This window comes from Saccostrea echinata, unplaced genomic scaffold (assembly GCF_033153115.1).
Source record: "Saccostrea echinata isolate AGI-Se365-2 ecotype Australia unplaced genomic scaffold, CSIRO_AGI_Sech_v1 ptg000012l, whole genome shotgun sequence".
Lineage (NCBI taxonomy): Eukaryota > Metazoa > Mollusca > Bivalvia > Ostreida > Ostreidae > Saccostrea > Saccostrea echinata.
In genome coordinates this window covers 21,349,764-21,371,137 of record NW_026889761.1, presented here as the reverse complement: position 1 = coordinate 21,371,137, position 21,374 = coordinate 21,349,764, and the positions used below count along the sequence as shown (strand labels likewise).

Below are 21,374 nucleotides of genomic sequence, written 5' to 3'. Positions count from 1 at the left end.
GAGCAGAAAGGGCAGAGAAGTACTTAATATTTTATTGAAAATACTAGATGTAAAAAAATATATATATATTACAGAATAAACATTCTCTCTCTCTCTTCCTCTTTCTGCAAAAATAAAGGGGGCTCCAACACCCCAACCCCCCCCCCCTCCCTGGATATGCCAATGGAGATTACGATACCTGCACGCTTAAGCCTCTTTTAGTTCTGTTGTTAATTTTAAAGGCTAAATTACAATTGTGATAGATACCTAGATCAACATTTCATATTCATATCATTTCAAGGTCGTGATTTTTCTTATCATTATAGCCTAATTAAGCAGTCTTAAATAACGAAGAAAATTAGAAAAAAAGATTTAACTTAATTATACCTTTGTAAACTCACTAAATCTAGAAAATTTCTTTGAATTTCGTTTCGAAACACATGCATATGGTCCACGTATTGCAGTCCTTTTTTAAAGGACAGCAACTTGTTCCTTTATATAAAGATAGGACTTTCCTCTAAATTACACAATTTAAATCAATGACGTTTCAAAGGTATTAGAATTTTAAAACAATAACCGATTTATTTACCGACTCCGCATTTGAATAACAGACACAGTTTAAAGTCAATTTAACTATGGAAACAAGGGGTTATTCAAGTTCAAAATCGGTGAAAATTTAAATTTGAAGGTAAAAAAATATATATCATGTTTACATGTATCTACACTCAATCTCTAATTTTTATTTTTTAGCTCAGACACGCCATATATAGCTTTAAATTGATTTAATTGAGATATTAGATAAAAATTCTGATGTTCAAGTCTGCACTTTCATCCCGAATGAAATTAACCTGATAAAATTAACTCAAAATAAAAACATCAGCAAATTTTGTCATTCTGATGTAGTTAACAAGCAGAAATCAACTTGCTTAATAAGTTAAAACTTATTTGAAAACATTGCAGCCAAACAGTCTAATTTTATTGTGAAAGTGAAATTGTTAAATATATTACCAGTCCGGATCATTTAATTTAGATCGAGTTTGGCACGATTATTGCGATTTCTTTTCAAATCCTTTTTCTGACATGTTCTAATTTATGAAGTTACCGGGTGTGAGTAAATATAAAATTTAGACCAAGATAGCTGTTGCCATGTTGTACTTTTGTATTAACTTCCACTTAGTAAATTCAAGATTTAGAACATAACACCTTTATAAATATTATTGTAAATTAATTCTTTTATGTTTCTGTGACACTTTTTTTCCACAGATTAAAAAGGTACTTGTATTATCAAATTATTATTCGGACACGTAGCATCAGGGGGAGGGGGGCTGCCCCCCCCCTTTTCCACAGATAACTTTCTACTATTGAAAATGTTCATTGAAAGGCTGCCCCACCCCCCACTTTTTGTTGTAGCACAGTCAAATAAGGATAGTAATGGATGAAAAAAAAATGGTACTGAAAGAAGTTTGCCTACCCCCCCCCCCCCCGAAATAGGATTTTCGCTTTTCGACTTTGGACAAGTTTCCCCCTTTTTTAGTCCCCTACCGGTGAAACCGGTGGGGACTATAGGTTTCCTCTGAGTCTGAGTCTGTCCGTCTGTCTGTCTGTCTGTCCCTCTGTCTGTCTGTCAGTCTGTCCCACTTGGTTTTCCGCACTTTTTTTCTAAACGCTTGCAGATATTGAGCTGATCTTTGGTATGCGACTTTGCCTTGATGAGTTATAGATCAAGTTTGCATTTCTTACTGCTTCATTGATTTTTGACGGAATTATGGCATTTTCAATTTTTAACGGGAACCAGATTACACTTGCCGGTAGGGGACTAGTATTTCTAATGCAATACTCTCAGAATGCTTGTTTACTTGTCAGGTAAGTTGAAATTTGTTTTCTCTGGCTGCCCCCTTTCAAAAACGATGTTACGTCAGTGTTATTAGTCCCCTACCGGTGAAACCGGAGGGGACTATAGGTTTCCTCTGAGTCTGTCCGTCCGTCTGTCCGTCTGTCTGTCTGTCTGTCTGTCTGTCTGTCTGTCTGTCTGTCCCTCTGTCTGTCTGTCAGTCTGTCCCACTTGGTTTTCCGCACTTTTTTCCTAAACGCTTGCAGATATTGAGCTGATTTTTGGTATGTGAGTGTATCTTGATGAGTTACAGATCAAGTTTGCATTTCGTTCCGCTTCATTGATTTTTGACGGAATTACGGCCTTTTCAATTTTTAGGGGTTTTCCGCAATTTTCTTCTAAACGCTTGTAGATATTGAGCCGATTTTTGGTATGTGGCTGTACCTTGATTAGTTATAGATCAAGTTTGCATTTCGTCCCGCTTCATTAATTTTTGACGGAATTATGGCATTTTCAATTCTTAACGGGAACAGAACCAGATTACACTTGCCGGTAGGGGACTAGTATTGCTCATGCAATACTCTCAGAATGCTTGTTTCATATTCATTCATTATTAGTCCCCTACCGGTGAAACCGGAGGGGACTATAGGTTTTTTTAAGTAAGAAAAGTTTAACTGACTCTTCTTGACTATCTTATTTGATACTTATTTTAGGCTTTAATCGACAACAAATTTGAAGCTCTCTTATTTCTTATTTGCAACAAAAAACATTTTTTTTCTATTTTCTATCAAAAAAGCATATTTAAAATACACTTGAAAGCATATATCCATCCCACAACCGTAGCGAAAAATGTGTAATGGCCAAAAATAAGAGATTCTGAACCTGTGCGCTGGGCTCCAAGGGAGGATTTTCTTAAAATATTTGAAATGGGTCGTAAGAGGAAGATGTATTGTGAGTTGTTAAAATTACAATGCTCTGTTTTTATTCTGTCTAATATACTTAGATATGCCACAGACATAACAAATTCATGAAAGAATTTTCCGGATTGCAATAGTCTTCAAACTTTGGCTCTGCTTTATAGACATTTACATAATCTAGGGTAAGAAAAAAGGGAAAACTCAATATTATTAGTCCCCTACCGGTGAAACCGGAGGGGACTATAGGTTTCCTCTGAGTCTGTCCGTCCGTCCGTCCGTCCGTCTGTCTGTCTGTCCCTCTGTCTGTCTGTCAGTCTGTCCCACTTGGTTTTCCGCACTTTTTTCCTAAACGCTTGCAGAATATTGAGCTGATTTTTGGTATGTGAGTGTACCTTGATGAGTTACAGATCAAGTTCGCATTTCGTTCCGCTTCATTGATTTTTGACGGAATTACGGACTTTTCAATTTTTAGGGGTTTTCCGCAATTTTCTTCTTAACGCTTTCAGATATTGAGCTGATTTTTGGTATGTGACTTTACCTTTATTAGTTATAGATCAAGTTTGCATTTCGTCTCGCTTCATTGATTTCTGACAGAATTATGGCATTTTCAATTCTTAACGGGAACCAGATTACACTTGCCGGTAGGGGACTAGTATTGCTAATTGCAATACTTTCAGAATGCTTGTTTAGTAGGTGACATGGAAAAAAGAAGGAGGAAAGGAGAGAACAATTTTACCTTAAGGAAATAACGTAGTTATGAACTTTTATGTTCTTATTCCCTGTATAATTTAAGAGTTTCAATAATTGAAGAACCTTTGTGCAATTTTTTGATGCCTGGTAATGCTGTACACCTCCTCTGAATCTAATTTATAAAAATACCAGTTAAAACCATATTTTTGCTACATATAAATTCTCTTTCAAAAACTAAAAGAACATCTGATGGTCCTAATTGTATGAACATAAAGTAATACTTTTGGAAAATTATCACTGAAAAGGTATATTGTACAGTTTATTTGCATGTACATTGCCTAGTATGTCCTTTTAAATGCAAAAAAAAATCTTTTGCATGATCTCGCTTCACTAGAACAATAATTTAAAATAGTGAAAAAAAATTGGGAGTCACCTGACATCTGGTCACGTGATTAGACAAAATGGCCGCTATATACGAGATAAAACGGCTATTTTACATGAAATTTGATGACCGCAGACCGCGTTACGCAGGTGACCGCTTAATAGAGTTACATTATATAGGAAAATTCATTGGGAGGAAATAAAATGACCGCATAGAACAGGTGACCGCTGAATAAAGGTGACCGCTATGACAAGTTTGACTGTATACTTTTTATTCGCCTGACCACTGCATCGTGACTCACCACTGTTGGAATGATCCCGATGTTCAATCTACAGCACATTAAACATACGTATTCACGATGTAGAGTATTTGTTGATTCACTGGTTTATTTTTTTTTTACGATCTTGTCTTGAGAGTACATTTCTGAACTTAAATTTTAACTGCTTTCTCGGCGGTAAATTATATAAACTATACTTTCTAATACTACGAGACTAATACTCGTATATATACATTCAAAACAAACTCGAAATACTTAATATGTAAATTTCATTCTGAATATTCTTAAACATGCGCAGATCCAGGAATTTTTTCCAAGGGGGGGGGGGGGGGGTTCCACCCCAATCCAAAAAAAATCCAACTCGGAAATTTCTTGACAAGAACAAATACTAAAAGATAAAAAAAAAAAACAAACGTTATTTCCTTTCCCAAGTGTGAAAAACCTATATTTCGTGGTGGTGGTGGTGGTGATAGGGGCGATGTGGGTGGGAGGGTGGGGCTGGGGGGTTGTAGCCGTTACTTATTAAGCTTCATTTGTACGACTTTTCATACCAACTTAACAGGGGCCCGCGTTTTCTGTAGGGGGGTGGGTCCAAGGTCACTTTTAGTTGCTTTAGGAAATACATTTAATAACTCTGAAAATTCGAAGGAGGTCTGCCCCCTCCCTCTAGATCCGCGCATGTTAAAATACATAAGATATGCCAAGAAAGAAGATTAATATCGCAAGAAAATTCACACGAATTGAACTGTATAAGACCCGCAGTATCCGGTTTTATCAGAAGGGGGGGGGGGGTTACCGGTCTTGTAGAGTAGGTTTTCCCCTCTGAAATCTTTCCTCAGAAAAATTTGCTCTAGAGTAGGATTTCCTTCGGAAAATATGCTCTAGAGTAGGTTTCCCCTACGGAAAAATGACTCTAGAGTAGGATTTCCCCTACGGATATCCCACACCAGATTCAATTTTCCGGGGGAATCCTACTCTTTGTAGAAGTTATAGATTTCCCCCAGAGCCAATTTCCCCCCAATAAAATATTATGACTGTACTAATGTTATGAGGGGGAAGGGGCGACACATTGTAACATGTGTCCCTTCTTGAAAATGGTGACCAGATGTATTGATTGATTGATTGTATGTAGTTTTACGTCCCATTCGAGAATTTTTCACTCGCACTCATATAGAGACGTCACCATATACCGGTGAAGGGCTTCAAGTTAAGACTTTTACTCGGCACTCGCCCTGAGTACCGAGTGCACATTGAACAGTGCGGGATCTTTATCGTACCAACACCTGCCGTGACACGGGGCCTCGGTTTTTAAGGTCTCATCTGAAAGACCCGCAACTTTCACTTCAAAGTGCAGAGCGCTGGCGAAGGAAGAGTACTGTTGCTACCTATTTTTTTTTTCGACTTGGGTCAGTCGCGGCCGAGATTCGATCTCACGGCCTTCCAATCACAGAGCGAGCGCTCTACCGACTGAGCTGCCGTTACGGCCTTCCAGATGTATTGAAACATACGAAGAATGAAAAATGCCCTTGCTTAGGGTATGTGTTGGTTTATTATATATGAAAGCTGTGTGTATAGATTTTTATGACTTTATAATATTTATTATGAAATGAATAACATAAAGAGTAATGATTTAGAGAAAATGGTTATTGACAACCGTTTGAATTATTTCAAAGATTTGTAAGCATTGTACAGAATTTTTTATTTTTATAATATAATTTCAGGAACATTGTCAACTTATTTCTATATGGAATAAAGAACCTTGAACACAATCACCGTGTTACACTTTTGAGGGGATAAATATCTGGTTATAAGGAGATATCTAACTCGTTATGAAATAATGTATTCGTTCTAACGAGATACTAACTCAATTCTTTTGTTCATTGGACATACGCAACCTACCTTACCTACTGATAATTTTTCGAGATATTCTTAATTAAAGATTATAGTTCCATCAAATGTTCGTAGAAAAAAAATCAGCATGCATTACCAGGGGTTTTGAAAAGATATCAATCGATGAAAATTCTTGTATAATTCAAAGAAAAATATACAAAAAATACTGAACATATATTCTAGATGTTCTGTTTATCCAAATTTGTTGTAGAAGAAGTGTACAATAGCATATATAGACATTAAAATGTAGCACACAATTCTTTTAAATATTGGAACTCTTCAACTCCAGGGAAAAAGACAATAAAGTTCAAACTACGTTGCGTATGTCCTTAAATTACTTTCTTTGAAAGCAAACTGAAACTTTAAACTTAAGATAGCCCTGATATACTGCACATTATAAATATGTGACAAATACAAGTACCGCTGTGTCATTAGAAGTATTAAGGAGGGATTCTTCTCATATTCTGCTCATACTTCTTGTATTTAAAAATTAATGAAATTTTCACAGATTCAAGAAGACAATATCACTAAGTAATGGTATCAATTAGATTAAATATGACCGTTTTATTTTAGAAACAAGGTCAGGTCAAGGTCATTATCTTTTTCCTTTACATTTAGAGTAAAAAATTACTGTTGCTAATCATGTGATGCCAACTTTTATTTTAAAAGATAAAATGTTTTTCTTTTTGCACAAAAAGTTAATACCATATCGGGTCTATCAGATGATTCTACCAAATTAATTGACATTATTTAACTTAAATAGATATTGGCTTATTCGGATTTCCTCTGTTTTTCTTAATTTTTTAGGATATATTAGTTATTGTTATTTACTTCTTACATTCAAATATTTCTTATTTTTACATATGGTAAAGTAGTCATATAAATATACAAAATGATACAAAAACAAAAAGCTTTGACCGTTTAGTAAGAGAGAAAAAACACTTTATTGATTTTTTGCTCAAATCTGTTTTCAGGTTGGAAGCTTTCAAAAGAAAACAAGATTGTAGTTTGTTTAGAAAATCATTTTTACTTGCTATGATTTAAAACTTTAGGGCATTATTTATAATTTTATTTACATATCAAAACTTCTTCAAGTCTTTGATTGTTTGAAAAAATTAACCATATGTAATGTTCTGTAAGTGATTTTGATAAGTAGAAAAGGAGATATTTTTATACGCCGCAGTTGCGCCAAAAATATAGTCCCTTATGGATTTCAAACTCAATTTACCATTTCTATTTAAAATTGTACAATTATGATGAGTAAAGAAAAATATGATCTTTTAAATACATTAATTACAGCTAAGTTTATAAGACATACACGCAAATATACTTGGAATATTTCGTCTCGTCAGAAACCAGACAAGAATCCCTCCTTAAGGTCAAGATCTAGTTAATGATTTTAGACTGCCTTTTTGATGCTAGATCCATTATGACGTCATAATCAAATTAAACTTTCTTTTCCCTGTACTTTACAGCTGTAAAAGAATTATGCAGAAAATAAAGTACTTTTCTGGAATTCAATTTGAAATCATGTGAAAAGTAATCCCGAAACCTATATTCAATTTAATATTATTTTAAAGAAGAGGCTAAGAACATACAAAATACCGTTTTCTGAGAGACTGTAGGCTATCTGGATACATTTAATTTGTCTGATATGGAAAAAACTCCCATATTCATGACTGATTTTCTTAATTTTTCATTGAAAATGAAAGTTTAAGATATGATTTTTCGTCTTGTTTACCTACAAATTATGCCCCGAAACACCTTATTTGACCAAGCTATATTTATAAAGCTTCATTAAAGGAATTTATTTCTCAAATTTGAGAAATCTGTAGGCTCCTTTTATTTACTAGATCTTGACCTTAAGCTTCGAATCTGAGGAGTTTTACATTTCTTTTGAAAGCTTAATATTCGGGTTCAGACTCCATGATTGGAAAAATATGCTAAGAAAATTCTAACTACAATTGAACAGTATACAAGTAAAAAACATTCATTTTTCATTTAAAAGTCAGTTTGTCGTTTATCTTTTTTTTTTTCACAAAAATATTGCTGTTTATATTGACTCCAAAACTAGAGCGGAAAACCTATTCTGAGAAAGAAAGAGGGGGAAATTTGACTCTGGTGTGAGACTTCCCTTCCGGAAAATCCTACTCTAGGGTACAATTTCCGGGGGGAAAGCTGGCTATGGGGGAAATCCTACTCTACAACACCGATAAAATATTTCACCAGTAAAGATCTTTTAGAAATGAAATATGCTAGATAAAAAAATAAAAAAGAATGATAAAAAAAAATATCACACATTCACACAGTCAAATAACAATGCATATGACGCCAAGATCCCGGTTGGGGGAGGGGGGTTGAATTTTTTGTATCAGTAAAGGATGCGACTGCAACCCTTAATGATATACTAGTGTGTATCATGTAGATATTTGCTTGTTTCATTAAGCGTCGATGTTGCTCTGCATTTGTGACGCTTGATAATATAATTCTATCATTAAGCGGCGCTTTAGCATTAGCAGTTGAGAATGTCAACTATTAATGCAGTAATTTATGGCATTAAGCGTTGCAATTGAAACGCTTAATGATATTTGTATCATTAAGCGGCGTTTTGTCATTAGAGGTTGCTACACTGCTGACAAGTGTAGACGTGTGTCTAAAGTGTTGTGTACTGTATTTGTAGCGTCGATTTGACCGTTTGTAAAGTGCGGAATTATACTATAGTATTTCTCTGTTTTTCATCACGGCAATATTTATTTTGTAGGTTAGGTACGGAAATACTATACACGCAACAAGTACAAACTAAATGTAAGAGTCTTGTCGGAATACGGTAACTCGAAAATGGACTGTTGTAGCAAAGGTGCAGACCACTTCACTTAGCAGTAAGCAGAATAATTTTATATTTAAGAAATAAATAACAAGTTTAAAAACTTCTCTGGGAAATGAAGTGGGTCGGTCACGTGATCAATTCCTGTGATGGCCGAAGGCCTTCTCAGAAGATTTGATCACGTACCGACCCACTTCATTTCCCAGTGAAGTTTTTAAACTTGTTATTTATCACTTACATATACATTTGAGATGGACAATGGAATATTATCGAATATAAATAGTGCACTAACTGTTCGTCATAGATTTTGACAATATTACACAAGGTGTAAATCGGCTTGAAAAGTGGTTACGCTTCGAATTCATCTGGCAAAGGATTCTGTTTTGAAGGGAATATTCTGTGAAAGGCTTCTTGTGATCAGTTATAGTGAGCATATTGGTGTCTGTGAATTTTTTTGTATTCATGAGAACCCATATTCGATGACATTAAAAAAAACACAAGAAACACGTCCGATGTTGGATAATAAAAAGTTGGAGGAATTTCGGTCGAAAAAGGATGAATGGAGACACTTGTCCGGACCAGTTAACTTAAAATCAAGTAAAAAAAAAATTATCAGAAACATAAAATCTACGATTTCAGTAAGGCATATTTATTATGATGTTGACACGGAGACACTGGTGACAGCTACATTGTTCACACAACGATTGATGATGGAGGTGTGCCTACCGAACTTCCGAAGTGCAGTGTTTGTCATCTGTTTGTGGCATGATTGCATTAATTGATATTTTCCAACAGATTTTCAAATTTATTGTGAGTAAAGTTTAATGAAAAAAAAATTATAGCATTCAGAGGTCTACAAGAAAAGTAAGGGTAAACGTTGAGACTATGCAGCTCAGACATGAAACTTATAACACGTAGTTTTCTATTCTCTATGTAAAATCGATCAAGAACTGTATTAATTACTCTTTTACATTGTAAATAAAATTATTATCATTTTACTTGCGTATTTTGTACATTTTTATGCATGAAAAACATGCTGTATTACTAAGTAGAGTAAGTCTTTTTATGTAGATATTAATGCGCTGTGTGATTAGGTCACGTAATGACCTATGACCTTCGAAAAACTTCATACAGGTATGAAGATATTTGCTCTCTGTATGTTTATATAATAGAGAGATACCACAAATGTATATATATATATATATATATATATATATATATATATATATATATATATATATATATATATATATATATATATATATATATATATATATATATATATATATATATATATATATATATATATTATTTTAAATCTTTTAAACTACAGAATGAAAGTGATTTGAGTCTTTTAAAATAATAGGGATTAAACTCTTAAATGTTACCATTTGTTTGTATTTAGTTTCGAATATATACTAATCTGGAAAGTACTAGGACGTAGTGCGAACAGAAAATATAACCTTGAATTCTTTGTAATCCTGACACTGTCTTGTACATTATGACAATGTCATTAGGTTTTTACTTTGCACTTGAGCTATATACAAAATATAATCAATAATGCAAAGGTGAGACACAACTCTTCATTGTCGGTACCAATATCAAGCACACAGATCAATTCTCTTTTATTTAAAGGAAGGGAAATCCCAAATGCAATTGTTTTAAAAGATAATTTATGATTTTCAAAGATGTATTCCTATCACAAAAATTTTTACCACCGCTTATCATAAGGAATAGCAATCTTTCTGTATTCCAAAATTGAAAATACAATATTTTTATTTAAAGTTTCTGTTTCAATGCGGTTATTATTTAATATGTAAGAAAAAATAAATAATTTTTGAAGTTGGTTTTATTGACAAGGAAGTTTTTGGTCTTATTGACGAGGAAGTTCTTGATTTTATTGACAAGGATGTTTTTAATATTAAATAGGTGATGTGCTGGCAGCGTTTGAGATAGATTTCAGGTAAATAAATTCAGGATAGCCCTAAGTGATATCCCATTTAAAGGTCTTAATTCAAGCGTCAATGCACCTGTACCTTATTTTGGCTTCCTACCTGTAAAAGTGGGAGAAATAGGCCAGTTGAAGAATACGCATCGGAAATGTTCGTATTGGAGTATGAGTCAGAGAAGTTTGAGGATTTTTATGTTGAAGAAAATACTCTAATAGGAGACATCTCTCTAGAGGAAGCAGAGACAAAAATACATTTCCTTTCTACCGACGTCATACTGGAGGTGGAGGGCCGGGATATACATGTCAACAAACAGGTGTTAGCAGACAACTCACCTGTGTTTAAGGCCATATTTGAGTCGGACTTCACTGAAAAATACAAAAAAAGGTACCATTGCCATGGAAGAATTATGCTGACTTTGTGGACTTTTTATACACTTTTTATTATCCGGAACGTGAAGAACCTATAACAGGTAAAGAATATGGGCAAAAAATTCAGAAAAATCCCATGCTGTTACGCAAGGCATGGGTATTGTCACAAAAGGATATCAAAGTTTACTCACACAAGCAAATGAGCCACGTCTTCATTTTATTGTGAAGGGAGCACAAGTTATCATCAGTAAATTTCTTCCCCTTGAATTTTACATAACAATAAGTTGTGATCGTTTTACTTACATTAAATTTATTTTCAAGAATTGATTTTGTATGTGACTCAGTAGGTGTATTTTCTATCAGTTTAGCAATAATAACACGTTTGCTTATACCCTATTCTCGGATTGTATTGATTATGCGATTTATGAATGGCAAGCCCTTTTGCTTTTTATTCGGAATATAAAATATCTCTTAAAATTACAGATATCTCTTATTTTAGACAGATATCGCTTAAAAAAAGAAATATATCTCAACTTAAAGAGATATGTCTCAACTTTTAGAGATATCTCTCCAAGAAAGAGATATCCCTTTCACTAAGAGAGATATATCTTTCACTAAGAGAGATATCTTTTTTACTGAAAGAGATATCTCTTCCACTTAAAGAGACATCTATTTTACTTAGAGAGATATCTCTTTCACCTATAAAGATATCTCTTTTACTTTAAGAGGTATCTTTCCAAGATAAAGAGATATCTCTGAAAGTAAAAAAGATATCTCTCTAAGTTCATCTTAAGAGATATCTCTCAAAGTGAAAGAGATATCTTTCAAAAGCGTCTAGAAGAGATATCTGCAGATCTCTCAAGCAATATGAGATATCTGTTTACTGTAAAGAGATATCTATCTTCATTATTTTAATTTAAAATGCATTTTTGATTACTTCTCCCTTTACCGGAAGTAAGCTTTATATTCATGGAAATACATTAAACCAAACCAAAATTAGGGACGAGAAAGTAGAACATGTGGTGTTTTTTGATATTTTGAGCAAATTTCTGAGTTGCAGATGTAACAATTACCCAAGATACGACACGAAAAGGGAACTATCTTTCTACAAGTGCTTGATGAACTCATTTAATGAAAAGAAGTTCAGAGTAAGAAATGTAGCCGATACGAAAACGTATTACAGTGGATTGCTCCCGGAATGTAAGCAATATAAAATATTTTAAAACCCAGCTTGACAACTGATACAACTCAGTAGGTCTACAGATATTTCTTTCTCTTTATTAACATTATTTGTATTCCGGAAGCACCCCGTGAGATCCTACCTGCATACAAGTTGGATACCTTGTGTTATTATTATACTATCATACTATGGGTTAAAAAAATTAATACAGAAACAAGAGTCTGTAGAGAGCGCGTAGACCATTTGATTTTGAAAGGGGGAAGTGGCTTGCAGATTTTGGAAATAGATAATCTGAACCTCAAAATGTTGAAAACAAAGAATTTGTCCTTGTCTAACCCTCCCCGCTTTGGGGGTCAAAACTGTTATTAGTGAAGAAGAAAATATGTAATATATAATTTTCTGTATTGATTATCTTGAAAATAGTTAATTTGCCCTTCACTGTCTTGTAAATAAATAATCTGACTCGAAAGATAACATTCAATCCCCCCTCCCCTCTCAACAACAACAAAGGGACAATAAATAATATTTATAAGTTACCATCCTCATGTCTCCAGGGGCTGTGGTTGAGCCACAACAGGTAAACAACCAAGTTTTACTTAGGAATATAGTGGACATAAACTTGTTGCACTTCATATCTGGAACATTGATAGAAAAAGTTTGTAGGGGATGTTTCAATATTCATTACATGTAACTGATCTTTTCAAATTAAATACAGTTGTCTGCAACTACACTAGAAATAATCAAAAGGCCCATGGTTGCAATGCTCACCTTAGTCACTATGGCCATGTTGTTCTTTATCAGCAGACCACCCCCCCCCCACCCATTACACACACACACACTTTCTGTGACATTTGCTTTCAAATGCGAAGCATTTCCAAATTTCCAGTGAGTGTACCAAGTAAATATGATAACCTGAAAATGTGTGAGTTAATTTTTACATGTGTATGTATTATTTTATTATAACTTACAAATATGTTGTTAACAACATTGAAACATGAAATAGATTAATTCAAAAATACAGTATGTTCTCTTAAAGTAAGTCTTAAAAGATTTTTACTTTTGTATGTGTAGGTCACAAGTAAGTCTGAGGAGACCAGCACTTTTAGCATTGAGGGAAAGTCTGCATTGTCAAGTTCTTTGTGTAGACAGAAAAGAGATAAGCAATGAAGTGAATGGACCAGACCAGGATTCTAGTCAGGGCTCCTGAATTAGTAGTCATGTGCTCTACCAATTGAACTATCTGGCCACAAGAAATTGAACCCACCTGAATGCCATATATGGATCTGTGGAAGTCCGAATTATTCAAGTTTTATCAATCAGACAGGTTTTACTCCACGTATGTCATGTGACCATAATGTAACAATTAACTGTATACACTTCAGCAAAACTGCAACCCAAGAAGAAATTATTGTCCTATTATAAAGCTTCTGGCTACAGAAATTTTTTTTTCATGTGATGTAAGTATAGATTTTTATCATGTTTATTGATACTATTGACCTTATTCAAACTTGTAGAATATCATTCTCCTATGTAGAGTTGTCGTTTGTTCCTCTCTCAGACATGCATTTATGAGCCAATGGTAGAGAGTGGTAGAATATTTCACATGTATAATATTTTCTACACAATACATTCAAATTAACAGCATTCAAGTTTATTACTTAGATTTTTTTCAATCCTAGCTCCCAATACACTAGTATTTGTTTCATTTTCAATTCATCTATAAGTAATATAAAATTTTTGTTTTTTCTTTCATTTTCTTTTATGTTGTTCATATTTACTTTACACTTTCTTGAGTGAATGCTAAATGAAAAGACTGACTGTTGCCCAAACCCTGACTTTCTTTTGAAGAAGCATTGGAAGTTTGTGCCACATGCATAAATTGAATATAACTTCAAGGTGTGTGATGACCATGACCCAAGGATTTGCTGAAAATAGAGGTGATTTTATTTTTAAAAAATCAATAAAAATTTATAATTCCTGCTCGACTATATCTTGTATTTGAGAACATTAGAGGTTCATACTTATCACAGATATAGAGCATGACCCGCGGTTATGACTGACTTTAAATCAAGGTCATTTTTAAGCAAGTTAAAGGTAACTGGCAGAAAAAGTGTGTTACCTTTGTCCAATGTATCATTTTCAAATGGAGTTTTATTGGAAGTTGATACTCAACACAAAGATTGCTTATGGTGTTTCATGACTTTATCCAATGTCAAGATTACTGGAAGAGGTATGAATAGGTATGGATAAGTATTGGAACTGGAAACTTCATAGATTATTTGTAAGCTGAAAGTACATCATAACCTTGATCCATGATATTGTGGCAAGTTCAAGGTCATTGGCAGAAAAAGTGTTCATGTTATGTCCATAATTTCCTAGTGAAGAAACAATAAATATCCACCTTTTATTTAAAGATTTCTGATGAATCGAGAATGCATCTTTTCTTTTTTAACCAGTATCAATTTGGTAATTGCAAGTTCAATATCATATTTAGAAAATTGGTATTGGCATTTTGAGAAAAAAAAATTGTAAAGGGGGTATAATTTTGGAGCTTGTTCACAGTAATTGAATTATATAGACATAGTTCAATTATAGTATACAGGTAGCATTAGCCATTATTGGAAGGTATATTTGAATCCTTAATGATAAAATTATTGCAGATTTAGATTTTACTATCTGAACTTGTGAAGACCTCTTAAAAAAAGTCACATAAGTAAAAGTATTAGAGCAACTATGCTTTATGATATTACAATTTTTCATAGCATGTATTTCACAGTTTAAGAACAAGTACCAGTACAAAAAACATAAGTATGTGTATGTACATGTAATAACCTTTTTATTTTGTATTCAAATAAAATAAAGATATTGAAAACACTGATACGTTGTTTTATTGACTTGGGAATAAATTGTTTTGTCATTGTTAAAATGTGGGTACATGCATATACACTGTACCAATAAGTAAATAAACCTTTTAAAAGAATTTTTTGACATTTAAAAACAAGTGCAGAAAGTCTAAAAGTTTGTGCATCACTTTTCATGGCCTGGAATTCTTCGAACAGGACAGATTTCAGATGACAAGAAAATTATTTCTATTCTGATAAGGTAAATTTTCAAACTTCCAAATAGAAAAAAAAAAACAAACAAGTTCAAGCTATAGATTTCCATCAAAAGAAGTGTTGCAATTATGACTTGGCAATCCATTAATTACTTTTACTTTAATTTTTATTTCCATTTCACACAATAGAATTTGTATAAAAATCAAAGAATGCCTTGATCCCTTTCCTTGAGTGAGATGAGTAAAAATTCAAATTAGATCCAACTAGGTAAGCATATTTGTATAAAAGACAAAAGACAAAATGTAGATTGACCCACAGGTGCTCCAAGGGGATAGGAACATTCCCCCCCACCCCCACCCCCATATATTTAGGGCTTCCCGAGTTATTTTTTATGATTTACTTTTTTAAGCATTTGTTGATGTATAATGCACTATAAAAATTCACAATAAATGCAAATAAGCTATGTACATGTATAAAAAAAAATATACCAATAATATAGAGAAGTTATCATTATTTTGGATACGTATATAGCTTATTTGCATTAATTGTGAATTTTTATAGTGCATTTTACATCAGCAAATCCTAAAAAAAGAAATAATGAAAAATAATTCAGGGAGCCGTAAATGTGTTTTTTTGGGGGGTGGGGGGTGGGGGGTGGGGGGGGGGGGTGGGGTTGATATCCCCTTCCTCTTTTGAAATCGTTGCAACGGGCCTGTTTGGGGGTGTCCTGTCCCCAAGCACCTGTACATTAAACCATGGATATCAGAACCTAATGGTGCTTACTTATAGAGTTGGTGGGTAGGAGGAAATCTCTCCAATTTTTCCAAAAACAACATTACTTACCCCTATTAAAAATATTCAGCAAAAGTTCGCTGTTCAACGGAATAGACCTCCACCCGATTTCTCTAATTTGATTTCGACCAGGATGTTAAAGAAGCCTTTAAATACGACCTATTTTACATTATAACTTAAATAAATTTGACAGTAATTGAATGTTGTCTTGATTATTAAAATTAGAAACAGTTGATTATTTCATAAGGTGTGAAAATTCGGTCCATTGCAGTTGAAATTATTGCTTAATTTCGTTTTCCTGAATATAAAGCCTTTAGCATGTTTATCAACGAAGTAGTCATTATCCTATTGATGTTTCAAACAAAGGATTAAGCGTTTCTGTCGACATACTTCTTTCTGGGGTTTGGCTTGCTGAATCTATTCCAGAGAGCTACATGATATTACATTACATGTACTTCCTGCCATGTCGCATCTAGCCTCGCTTACGTATTATAGGAAAGGAATAATTACTTCATTTTAAGGATAACTAGAAAAGAGATACCGCTTTCATAAAAAGATCTCAACATTTCAAAAAATCTAAAGAGGAATCTCTGTACCTTACTCAGATATCTCTTTTTACGTTGTTATAGAGATATCTCTTTAACTTTAAGAGATATCTCTGTCGCTTTAAGAAATATATCTGTAGCTTAAAAAGGTATTTCTCTACGTAAAAGATATCTCTCTTGCAAAAAGAGATATCTGTTTTGTTAAAAGAGATATCTCTCTAGGTTATAAAGATATCTCTCTTAGTCAAAGAGATTTCCCTTTTAGTTAGCTAAAGAGATATCTCTTAATAAAGAGATATTTCTCTTATTGAAAGATATTGAAGTAAAAAATCATTTTACGAGATAAATAGTCAAAGGGCTTGCCATATTAATTCGATATATCATCATCTTCAGCATTTTCTTTGATTAAAATCTCAGACACCAAGTACATTTGCATGGCGAAAAACACAACAGAAAATCTACAACTAGAATTAATATTACGTATGCTCTAGGCTTACAAATTGAAACTTTTACATTGTGTATAATCTGATTCTGTGAATTCTTAATCTTAGTAAAATGCAATTTATGTTCCAGAAAATACAGTACTAAAGATTGCTCCATTGGCTGAGGAATATCAGATTTCATTGATCAAAAATAAATGCTAAAAATTTCTCTCGAAGTTTGCAAAAGCACCGCTAGTGACGTGGAAAAACACATAGAGACATCTACTCTTGTGGAATATACTGCATGCGCTGTAGAATTTAACATGGAATCTGTACTTCCCTCTGCCACACAGTTATGTGCAGGATGCCCCGTAAAGTCTTTAAAACAAGCAAGAATCGACACTAAGGTTTCTGTAGATATACAAAAAAGGATTGCGGAAGGTCTAAACTCTTTACTAGAGAAGGAATTGAAACCAGACCTGATTGCAGGTATTATACCTTGAGAAATGTTTTTTTTTTCCGAAGAAAATGCAGTTTATGCCATCAGACTCGTTATATTTGTGTAATATTTTCTTTTTAGGTTCAGGAAAAGATTTTTTAAAGATTGTAGTGTTGTTGTGGGACACTCTTAACTCGACTGATAAAATGAAATACGAGGACAGTCTCGTTAGTTCTTGTAACCGTCAGTCGGGGCCCAGTTCATCACAGCCTTCTGCTATATCCTTACACACACTTATTGGATACATCATTGCTGCTGAAAGATTTAATCTGGAGAATCTCTTGACGGCAGCAATTGACCTTGCATCTAAATGTCGCTTTATGAAGTTAAGAAATGAAAAAAGATACCGGAGAATTACATAATCGTCTAAAACAAAAATACTTATAAAAAGAATGGAACTCTTTGAGGGTCATTTTGATAGTTGGGAAAGTATGACACTGTCAAAATTTAACAAGGACTATAACAAAATACAATATTGAAAATTTCTTTCAGAAATTTGCCTGATACATCATACAAAATATCTCTTTAGAATACCGTAGCTTATTATGTCAACATTATTTCCTTCTACTGAATAAAAGAAAAGATTTAAAAATCATATTCATAATAATGAGGCACCTGGGTATTATGGATACCTGTGCATTGCCTTCCTTCACTGAAACACATTACGTCGTCGTTTTTTTCTTGTAAAATCTGAGGATCCTGATGCTTCTCTATTTGACCCAAATGCAATTTTATTTGACTATAGTAACCTAGAATTGGGAATATAGTGACTATATTTAGCGTTTTTTTAATGAACGGAATTTGATCTCTAACATAATGATATGTAATTAATTACCTTTAGACAAAAATAGGTATATGGCTATAACAAATCATGCTTACCTTTTGCACTAGAAATTTTTTTTACAGTTTTTGTTTAAATTTCGTTTTGGCTTACCTGAGAGGAAGGTCTTTTCCGACCTTTTCCCAAGAATAGCTTATTCTGCTTAACATGCCGAGAAGCATCCTTGGCAAAAAGGGGTTAAAATTTGTTCAAATGAAGGACCATGTCCTCTTCAGGGGAGGAGATACTTTAAAAGTAATGAAAATTTAATTACGTCTTTTAAAAATCTTGAGAACCACTTGGGCAGAAAAGTTTAATCTTATGAGAAAGCTGAATTACAATGAAATATGAAGATCAGTAATCAATCTCAAAATTCATTGAAACAATACAAAAAGGGAGCAGAAAACACGGATCTATAAAACATCAGAGCATAAATCAGGGCCATGGAGGAGTATGCATCTCCTTAATTAGTTCAAAACATGAAACCTTGGCCACCGTACACGATCACAGTTTTACATACAATGATGCGCATTGAAGCGGTAAAATTTGAAACGTGTTTAGCTTTCTTTTAATGATTGTCACATAATGGCACGCCCATTTTGCCAGAAAAAAGCGGTCAAATAGTGTATTCGAATACCTGTATAACAGGTAATCATTTCAAAAATACAATAGCCAATCAGATTGGCAGTCTACATAAATACCGAATAAATACGTGGTTGATCAATACCTGTGTTGTGACAACTTCAATAAATATAATAAATTCCTAATTATGTACACATATATACAAATATATGTATATATACAATCAATATTACTTTCTCTCTTTAAACAGGATTTATTGTATTTGTTTTAAAATGACGTATGTATATACATTTCCTATGTGTAATTTTTAAAAATATGATGAAATTTTAATTTCTTAAAAGACAGAATATTACGAGATTTTTGCTCCAGCAGATGAGGATAAAGCGCGTTTTACAATGTGCCAAGCATTTTCCCGCCAACACTCAACACCAAAACAAAGAAACTGCAGTGGCTGAACTAGAGGGGGTTGTGGGGGTTTCAACACCCTCCTTTGGATATGAGGGAGAGAGAGAGAGGAGAAGGGGGTCCAAAATATTTGTGAAGAAAATTAGGTGTATGTTGAAAACTAAAATCCGCGTCTGCAATGTCTCATACACTGTTTTATTTCACCGGGATAAATTAACAGTTTAATATCAGATATATTAATAACAGATCACGTATTTCAGTTTGTTGCCTCATAATAGGAACAATTGATTTGCCGCCGATTTTTGACGTTTGCGTCAATATGTTTCTTGTTGTAGAAATATATAGAAATTAATCTTTAAAAACTTTTCTTCTCAAGAACTGTGGTTGGATATGATTTTTTATCCAACGAGTTGTGTGTTTTTCTCCGAGCCTTGGCGAGGGGATAAAACACACAACGAGTTGGATACATGTAAATAGAGGATATTCAATGTTTTGTAGTTGGATATAAAATTTATTTCACAAGTGGGACAGGATTTTTTTTTATATTTTCACGAGCACGAGTGAAAATATAAAACAAATCCTGTCTCACGAATGAAATAAATTCCATATCCAACTACAAAACATTGAATTTTCTGTTTGTTACATTTTCTTTGATTTTACCTTTGCTCTGTCTTTTCTAAGCACATTGTCATAGGCTGTTACGTCATAGCTTAGCGGTTGAGACGTCATAGCTTAGCAGTTGTGCGATTGAAAACATTGTAGCATGGATTTTTGGGAAGAAATTGGCAGTTTTAGTTCAGTTTACTATTTACGGTTTAGTTACTGTCTCTATCTCTATCTCATTACAGGCCAGAAATTATTTTTACTTACTTTGTTATCCTTTGACACTGAGAGAATATCACTTTGGTATCCTTTCATTGGCCTCCTATATATAGAACGTTGTCTATCAGGAAAACACTTGAAACTGGTGACGAACACAGAGATACACAAACAGCGGCAATGGCTGTAAGGAGACTAAGGTTACTGGTGATTTACAAAGAAGGATTGCGGAATGTCGAAATTCTTTACTGGAAAAGGAATTGAAACCATACTTTGGTGAAGGTATTATAATTTGAGAAATGATTTTTTCCGAAGAAAATGCAGTATATGCCATCAGTATGCCATCAGTATAATATTTTCTTTTTAGGTTCAAGACAAGATTTTTTAAACATTGCAGTGTTGATGTGGGACTCTTTCAACTCAGCTGAGAAAAGACAATACGAGGACAGTCTCGTTAATTCTTGTAACCGTCAGTCGGGGCCCAGTTCATCACAGCCTTCTGCTATATCCTTACACACACTTATTGGATACATCATTGCTGCTGAAAGATTTAATCTGGAGAATCTCTTGACGGCAGCGATTGACCTTGCATCTTATTGTAGTTATAAGTAATAAGAGAAATGATGAAAGATACCAACAAATTACAGAATCGTCTAGGACTAAAATACTTATAAAAAGAATGGAATCACTTGAGGAACAATTTTATTTTTGTGGAGAAATATCAATATCAAAATATAAAGAATCCTTTAACAGAATACAAAATTAATTTTTTTACAGATATTTTGCATGTTTACATAAGACAAATTAATAAATCTGTTAAGAATATCATAGCATGTTATTTAAACAAAAGTAATTGCTATTTTTTCCTTATATTGAATAAAAAAGGGTTTTAGAAATGTAGAAGTTTTTTTTTAATGAGCGGAGTTGATTTCTAATTTAATCTTTTTAATTTATTACCCTTGTACAAATATAGGTATATTTAACTTAATATATCATGCTTATTTTTGTACACGAAAATACCGGTGTATATATATATATATATATATATATATATATATATATATATATATATATATATATATATATATATATATATATATATATATATATATATATATATATATATATATATATATATAAGTTT

The 21,374-nt window shown here is 33.2% G+C and overlaps 2 protein-coding genes across 2 annotated transcripts in view; both read left to right on the top strand.

Moving 5' to 3' along the window:
* LOC133185123 (uncharacterized) overlaps window positions 1-20,842 on the top strand; it is a 35,611-nt gene extending 14,769 nt beyond the window's left edge. Inside the window, exons 3-4 of the mRNA XM_061320182.1 lie at window positions 20,431-20,512; window positions 20,598-20,842. Of these exons, the coding sequence (XP_061176166.1) occupies window positions 20,431-20,512; window positions 20,598-20,842 (327 nt within the window). The remainder of the gene's footprint in view (window positions 1-20,430; window positions 20,513-20,597) is intronic.
* On the top strand, window positions 17,345-18,109 carry LOC133185530 (uncharacterized). The gene is made up of 2 exons (XM_061320825.1): window positions 17,345-17,594; window positions 17,686-18,109. The coding sequence occupies exons 1-2, from the start codon at window positions 17,429-17,431 to the stop codon at window positions 17,964-17,966; spliced, it is 447 nt and encodes a 148-aa protein (XP_061176809.1). The 5' UTR covers window positions 17,345-17,428; the 3' UTR covers window positions 17,967-18,109.
* Window positions 20,843-21,374: the final 532 nt, after the last annotated feature.